Raw genomic sequence first — 8,301 nt, 5'->3', positions numbered from 1 at the left:
CAGAGGATTTTTCTATTTTAGTAGAGATGGGGTCTGGCTCTTGCTCAGACTGGTCTTGAACTCTTGAGCTCAAGGGATCCTCCTGCCTCGGCCTCCTAGAGTTCTGGGATTACAGTTGTGAGCCATTGCACCCAGCCTAGAAAATTACAATTATTATACAATAAGAACTATACCTGATATTTGCTAGGAACTAAAGTCTTTTAGATGGGTTAGAATATAATGGTAGGCATCTTAGGTTGGCTCAGACACCAAATTCACTAGAAAATCAACAAACCAGCTTTGCTCTCGGTATTAAAAAGCCCCAGGAGGTTTTCCTGGGTGGCTGCATGTCTGAGTCTCGGTTATTATTACTGAAATACACAGAAACCCTCTGTCTTTTGAATTAATGGGACTAGTATAAAGTTGAGTCATGAGACTGAGCCTCTTGCTCCTGGCCCAGCAGCATCATTTTTCCTGGGTTTTTTTTAGGGGGTTGTCTTCCTGTGCCACACTCAGACTTTTGGGGCTGGTTTCCCTATCAGTGGTGTGGAAGGAAATTAGAAATTATCTCAAAAGCGGTGTTGCTCCTTCCCAGGGAGCAAGCCCCATCCAGTCTGCCAGGAACCCTTAGGGAAAAGAAGCTCTGGGGCCCGAGCAGGAGGTATTAATAGGCAGGGAGGCTGCGATCCTGGAAGGAGGGCCACGTGCTGCTGTGGGCAGACTGGCTGACGGATGGAGGGGCTGCTAAGCAACGCAGACAGACAGGACGCAAAGCCGGGTGCAGGGAGGGCCAGAGAGGAGGAGGAAGCTGAGGGACATGTGTTTGTCACCTACCCAGCTGAATCTGCTCAGGGACAGTCCTCTCCCCTGTGTGAGGAAGAGAAACAGACAAGGACATGGCAGTCAGCGAGAAGAAAGTCCTTTCAGTAACTAAGAGACGGTCGACCCTGCTGTGCCAACACGTGAACATGTCCCTCGTGGAGGGGCCGGCGGGGCTGCCCGGAGCTCCTTGCTGAGGGCTGCAGGCCCAGGTCACACAGCCTGCATGGTGGTAGGGGGTGAAGGCAGGTGCAGGGCGTGTAGGAGCTGTAGGGAGTAGAGGGGGACATGGAGGTGCATAGGGGGTAGCAAGGTGTAGAAAGTGGTGGGGGTTAGGAGGGTCCAGGGGGTGTAGGAAGGTGTGGGAGATTATAGGGGTGCAGGGGAACACAGGAGGGTGTAGGGGTGCAGGAGCTATAGGAGGGTATGGTGGGATGTAGGGGCATAGTAGGGGCAGGTACTTGAAGGGGTGCAGGAGCTGTGGGGGTGTGGAGGGTACAAGGGGCTGTAGAGAGTGCCATGGCCCACATGCTACTTGGGAGTCACATGGCAAAACGTTTTGGGATGAATTCGGGTTGCTCTGAGTCCAGCTCTCTTTCTGGTACATTTTGGGATTTCAGAGTCGGGGAAAGCTCATAAACAGAGGGGTGACCAGTCAAATCACTCAGGTTCTTACCTTCCCTTGTGATGGAGGAGGCGTGCGAGGCGTCACCTGGAAAGACAGAGACGCGGCTGAGTTGGGAGCCGCCCTCCAGCTGCCCCAGTTCTTCAAGGGCCCAGGCCCTGGCGGCTGCTCCGGCCCTGCCTGGCCCACCCACCAGCTCCTCTTAGGTGGAGGAGGCCCCCTCTGGGCCTGACTCCCCATCTGTAAGGATTCTAGTCTAGGGGAGGCGGATGCTCCAGAACTCTCAGAGGAGGCAAGTCAGTGGAAAACATGCCCCGGAGTCCAAAGCTGGACGCTCACCCCGTGACAGCCCCACTGCCCGGAGACGGGGTGGAGGCTTCCTGTCGCTGGGTCCCTGTCACAGCCCACACAGAGCAGTCCTGTGTCTGAGGACGCCCTGTGTCCTGTCTGCACATTGTTCCTCCCTCCTGACCCCAGCCTCACACGGGGTACGATCTGCACAGGGCTGGGCTCTTGGGCAGATGCTGTGGGAAGCACCGGTTTGGAGCCTGGGCTGGGTGCCAGGGTGGAGCTCTGGGGCCAGCCTCACCCTGAGGGGCCCCGGTGTCACGCACAGATGGACTTGTGTCCCGTGTGGACTGTGCAGCAGTGGTGCCCCCCCCCCCCCGCACGCCTGCTTCCCCCAAACCACCACTTACGATGTTCTTGAAGAAATGCACTACAGGGTTCTCGTCCTGGGCCCGGCCATGCTGGGACTTCTGGGGCAGGGAGCCGTAGTGGGTGGTTCTTGTCACGTGGTGTGAGTCCTGCAAGACAGAGGCACGGTGACCAGAGGGCAGGGAAGCTGACGGCTGCTCCCGTGTGTCAGCCCTGTGCTAGGAGGCCCCTGCTGAGCCCTGCCAGGCAGGCAGGCCGGCCAGCAGCGGGGTGTTCACTTGTGCACCTGCTACTGGCCAGGCAGACATTCCTGTCACCGACCTGGTGACTGGGTCTCCTGAAGTCACAAACTGACAGAGAGGAAGGGAATGTAACTTAGGATGATTTTATCCAAGAGAGTGGCAGGCCGGGAAGAGCATTGAGAGAAAGGTCTAGTTTCCTGGCAGGCTTCTGCTTTGAATAAAGGAAAACACTCAAGAATCACACACAAAACAACCCACGACAGCAAAAGACAGGTCAGGTTGTCCCCTTTCAGGTGGCTACTCAGTGTTTCTCAGGGTCCTGCATGCCTGGTTTGGGGTGACCACTGCCGCATCTCTGACCACTGCTGCATCTCAAGCAGATGGGGGTGAAGGCACACGAGTGCCTGGGGCCCATTCACACGCGGCAGGACCAGAACGTTCTGGGGCAGCAGGTGAATTGCGCAGCAGCACCAAGCAGGGAGCTCTGCTTGGCAGCAGTTTACCACAGAGGGAGACAGGCAGGGTCCCGGATGCTGCCGTCCTCCCAGGCCTCCTGCAACAGTAGTGCCCTTCAACGTGAGGCCCAAAGCCCCTCGTCCTCTCACCATCTGCCCCACGAGACTCCCAGCACTCCTAGCTTTCTCCCCACTGAGGACAGCGACCCTCCCCTTGCCAACGTCCACTGGGCCATTGCTGCTGGAGAGTGAGGCCTAAGACCCACATGCTTTTGAGAGGCTGTTTCTCGGGCTTCAGCCTGCTGGGAGGCACAGCTCTCAGTACCTGCCCTCTCTGGTTGGTACCTGCCCTGACCATGACCAGCACCCACACCACATGCGGCGGCCAGGACAACTTTCTGGGCAGCTGGGCCTTGTGCAGAGTGCCCAGGCTGCACACAGTGCCCTTCCTTCTGACCTCTGTCCAGTCCCTACTCCAGGCCTAGAGCAAAGGCACATGCTGGGGGCGCCTGCTGCAGCTCCCCAGGGCAGCTCAGCGTGGGGGCCCATTCTCTGCATTGTGGGTTCACACTGCCCACCCTGGGGTGTGGGAGCAGCACGGGACCCATTCTCTGCATTGTGGGTTCACACTGCCTGCCCTGGGGTGTGGGGGCAGCACAGGGGCCCGTTCTCTGCATTGTGGGTTCACACTGCCCTCACTGTGGGGTGTAGGGGCAGCATGGGGCCCGTTCTCTGCATTGCGGGTTCACACTGCCCTCACTGTGGGGTGTGGGGGCTGCGTGGGGCCCATTCTCTGCATTGTGGGTTCACACTGCCCTCACTATGGGGTGTAGGGGCAGCGTGGGGCCCGTTCTCTGCATTGTGGGTTCACACTGCCCGACCTGGGGTGTAGGGGCAGCGTGGGGCCCATTCTCTGCATTGTGGGTTCACACTGCCCGCACTGGGGTCTGGGGGCAGCACGGGGCTGCCACGTGCTGCTCTTCCTGCTCCTCTGGGGCTGTGAGCACCTCAGAGACACAGGACAGGCTCCTCATCCCTGACACCTGGGCCGGGCCTCACTTGTAGCCACAGCCAGGCACGGTCCAATTCTGTGCACACAGAGAAGGTGACGCGACTGACGTCCTGCCAGAGAGTTCTGGACTTTATTAAAGATGGAAGGAGGATCCAGTGTTGTTTCCTCTATTTCTTAACAATCAGCGCCTCGGGTTTTGCCCCTTATTTATGCCATTCTTGTTTTGTGCTCCTGGCTTGTTAACTATTGCCTCGTTTCCAGTCAGACTGTGGCCCCGTCTCAGGTGGGGTGATCTCCACTCACTCCGTGCTCCTCCCACACGGCAGCTCTATGCTCTCACGTGCCTGAGGCTGTATGCAGGTGCTCATCTGCGGACTGCTGGCCCCACAGTCCCACACGCAGAGGAGGGACGTGGTCACCCTGGTCTCTCAGAGGCAAGTCCGCTGCGCCTTTAAGCCTGAAGAAGCAGGAACTGCCGGGGCAGAAGTGGGAGCATGGCCCTCGTGGCTCGACCCCCAGCCTTCTTATTCCACTTTCTCTCTCCGTGATTCCTCAGTGATCGCATCTCAGGCCCGTGCTGCCTGACTGTGCCACGGGCCAGTTGTGTTCAGTCACCACGAACTGGCTCCCACATTCTCCTCCAATCAGAGAGTGAGTGTAAAATTAAGAAAAACATAGACAAGCCAGGAAACTCTTTCCATTGGTTACTTTGAGACAAACATCTTCAAGTGTTCATTATGTCTATCAGAGAAGTTAGTTATTAGATCCTATCCCAGTGGCCTGATGTAACAGAGCATGTTGTGATAGTGGGGGTTCACATGTGAACTCTGCACACTTGCTTTGAATGATAAAATAAAAATTATGTATTTTGTAAGTTACTTTTCTAATGAATACAATGGTCACAATGCCCAGCTATTTTTTGTTGTTGTTGCAGTTTGGATGCGGCTGGGTTCGAATCTGCCACCCTCCATATATGGGACTGGTGCCCTACCCACTGAGCCACAGGCACTGCCCAAAGTTGGCAAGTTATTTTAGAGCTCTCTGTGAAATAAGGGGTCAGACTTTTTCATGAAAAAGCCATTTGGTTTATTTATGGCCCTCAGCACAGAATGGAGTATGCAATAAGCATTGATTTTTTTGTTGTTGGATCAACATGTACACTACTTGGATCATTTTTTATACAGAACTCAACACACTGAATAGATTGTAAGCCAAATAATGCCCCCTAACCCAAGTACATACTTTATACAAAAATTAACTCAAAACAGATCACAGAATCATTATGGAATGATATTACTTCTTTGATTATAGATTCATCAGAACGAGAACTTCAACTTGGGCTTTTTGACTGCAAATAGTTGCACAGATAATTTGAGATCGTCATACGGTTATAACGCTATTGGTGCATCATGGTTGTAATAACCTCTTGCTAAAGGACACTTAGTCAAGCAGCTACATGTGAACAACAAACAGTTAAAAACCTTACCATATGTGATAGAATCGGAGAAACAAAATATCAAGTATAAATCCACACAAAAGGTGAGAATATGCAAAAAACTGGAAAGCACTGGGGGAAGGAATCACAGAGGACTTACAGGAAGGGAGAGACCATGTTCATGGATTGGCAGACAGCACAGTAAAGAAGTCGATTCTCTCCCACATTTACCTATAAATATAAGGCAATTCCAAGCCACATTCCAGCAGGACTTTGTTTAGATATAGACAAACCGATTCTAAAACTATATAGAAATGTAAGGTAATTAAGATAACCAAATAATTTTGAAAAAGAAGAATAAAGTTGGAGAAGTTGCATTACTTTATCTTCAGATTTATTGCATAACTGTGGTAATCAAAGCAGGGAGGTCCTGGAGGAGGGATGGACTCACGGGCCAGTGGGACAGAATAGAGTCTAGAGATGAACCCACTCAAATCTGATCAACCCATTTTTGACAAAAGTGTAAAGACAATTTCATGGTGAAAGATATTTTCTCAGCAAGTGATATAGGAAATAAGCCAAATAATGCCCCCCAACCCAAGTACATACTTTATACAAAAATTAACTCAAAACAGATCACAGATCTCTAGCTACAATGTGAAAATATGATTTTAGAAGAAAATAGAGGAGAAAATCTTCATGAGCTTCGAGTAGGCAACAAGTTCTTAGCCTGATATCAAAGCAAGATTCATAAAAGAAAAATGGATAATGGGGCTGCATCAAAGTTTAAAACTTTTGTTCTGCAGGAGATATTGTTAAAAGAAGGAAAGACAGAAAATATTTGCAAACCACTTATCTGGCAAAGACTTGAACTCCAGAATATGTATGTAAACCACTCTCAAGACTCAATGGGGAGAAAACGAACAACCTGGTTAAAAATTTTGCATAACACTTGAATAAACACTTCCCCAAAGAGGCTATACAGGCAAAAAATAAGCAAAGGGAGAGACAATGTCCTCAGCCATTAGCAAGAGAGCTAAAAAACCAAATCAAAACCGGGTGATGATACTGGTACACACCGGTTGGAATGTCTGAAAATAAAGGTCCTGATAACACCAAGTGTGGGTCAGGATGGGAAGCTGGAACTCTCCTGTATTGCTGTGGGAATGCAAAGTGCCTCTCCATAAAGCGATTTGGCTGTTTCTTATAAAGTTAATAATACACTTACCATGTGAGCTGGTGATGTCATTTCCTACTTTGAATAATGAAGGAGACATCGTTTATTTTTGAAAATGGTTTTTGTAGTGAGTGGCTTGGTCATCATTTTTTTGAGAGAAGAGTAAATTTTAATGATGACTTAAGCTCACACAATAACCTGTATGTGACTGTTTACAGAAGCTCAGTTCATAATAATTAAAAAATGCAAACAGCCCAAATGTCCTTCAGTGGCTGGAGGTCTAAACAAGCTGGGTGCAGCTTACCGCAACAAGAGCCCGTCTCCCTGAAAACCTTCTTCCTGCTTCCTGTCATGCTCACACTGCCCCCTCTGCCCATTCCCTGACCCATGTCTGGCCAGCCTTCCTCTCCACAGTTCAGTCTTTTTGAGAATGTCATGTCCTCATGTCAAATGAGATGCTACTCGCGTTGAAAAGGCACAAACTTTCAATACATGCAGCGACTCAAAGGCATCTCCAGGGCACCATGCTGAGTAAAAGAAGGCATTTACCTATAAGTCCTGCGTCTGATTCCATTTACATGACATCACAGAGCGGAAGGCTGGCCAGAACAGGGTCAGGGAATGGGCAGAGGATGCAGTGTGATCACAGCGGGGAGCAGGAGGGAGGTTTCAGGGAGACGGGCTCTCATGGCAGTAAGAGCCACAGGATTCTGTATACCTTAAGGTGACCAGATTTTAACATTGGTAAAGCGGGACACCATTGACGAGGCGGCGGGGTGGGAGCAGGGCCTGACAACGATGAAAACTTTGATAAGCAGTTCTGGATGATCACTTCTCAGCAATTATTTGTTATTATTATAGTTTAACATTATAAAATTAACAAAAGTAATATAAAACTCATATCCTGGTGAAATAGCCACATGGCAGCCGAAAACCATATATTCCCCTACTGTTCTCCTGCCTGTTTGTGCATTCTTTCCAAAAATTGGGACTTTTTAAAAATGCTGTGAGACGTGGGACAAATTGTTAAAAATCAGGACTGTCCTGCCAAAAGCAGGACGTCTGGTCACCCTAGTATACCTGTTACAACGTACAGACCTGTACACCAAAAACAAGACTGTTTCCCTTTGTCAACTTATAAGGTTAACTAATGAAGGTCATTTAACAAGGTCTATCTTTACGTAGCCAACAGCTGAGTGGACAGAGGCGTTCCATCATCATGAGTTTCCCCACATTAGCAGTTTGCTACTCAGCGCTCTGGCCGTCTCTGCTGCACGGCCTCCGCCTACCTCTGGGCTCCTGCTCCCGTGACTACCTTTGCTCAGAGTGTCGTCTTCTTGCAAATGTCTCTGTTTTGGGAAAAATATGGCATCTTTTGCCTGCAGCACCCCATCTGGTACTGGATTGTTCTCTTTAGTCTCCCAGAAGCATCTTGGCTGTCCAGTTAGATTTTAATATTTTAGAGGAATAAAGAAAAACTTCTGCATGACACCCGAAGCTTTTGGCAGTTTGAGTCATAAAGAGCAGCTCAGCGAGTACAACGTGGACAAAGAAGGGACAACTAAAACCTTCTTTCAATGGTGGCCTTGCGCAAAGGGCTCACGGTGGGTCTGGACGGCTCCTGTCCGGGGCCGACTCCATGGTTACAGCTTGTGCCTGGAGCAGCACCTGGCGTGTGTCCTGCTGGTCTCACGTGTGAATCCTCCTGGTGTGTCCTGCTGGTCCTCACGTGTGAAGCCTCCTGGTGTGTCCTGCTGGTCTCATGTGTGAAGCCTCCTGGTGTGTCCTGCTGGTCCTCATGTGTGAATCCACCTGGTGTGTCCTGCTGGTCTCATGTGTGAAGCGACCTGGTGTGTCCTGCTGGTTTCATGTGTGAAGCCACCTAGTGTGTCCTGCTGGT

General features: G+C 50.6%; 1 protein-coding gene across 1 annotated transcript in view; it reads right to left on the bottom strand.

Annotated features, from left to right (window-relative positions):
• Positions 1-8,301, bottom strand: part of MBP (myelin basic protein) — a 107,430-nt gene that overhangs the window by 9,624 nt on the left and 89,505 nt on the right. Inside the window, exons 6-8 of the mRNA XM_023512373.1 lie at positions 2,122-2,229; positions 1,475-1,510; positions 814-846 (exon numbers count right to left, since the gene is read on the bottom strand). Of these exons, the coding sequence (XP_023368141.1) occupies positions 814-846; positions 1,475-1,510; positions 2,122-2,229 (177 nt within the window). The remainder of the gene's footprint in view (positions 1-813; positions 847-1,474; positions 1,511-2,121; positions 2,230-8,301) is intronic.

Source organism: Otolemur garnettii, unplaced genomic scaffold (genome assembly GCF_000181295.1).
Source record: "Otolemur garnettii isolate 467f Iridium unplaced genomic scaffold, OtoGar3 scaffold00027, whole genome shotgun sequence".
Lineage (NCBI taxonomy): Eukaryota > Metazoa > Chordata > Mammalia > Primates > Galagidae > Otolemur > Otolemur garnettii.
This window is presented reverse-complemented; position numbering and strand designations above follow the sequence as displayed.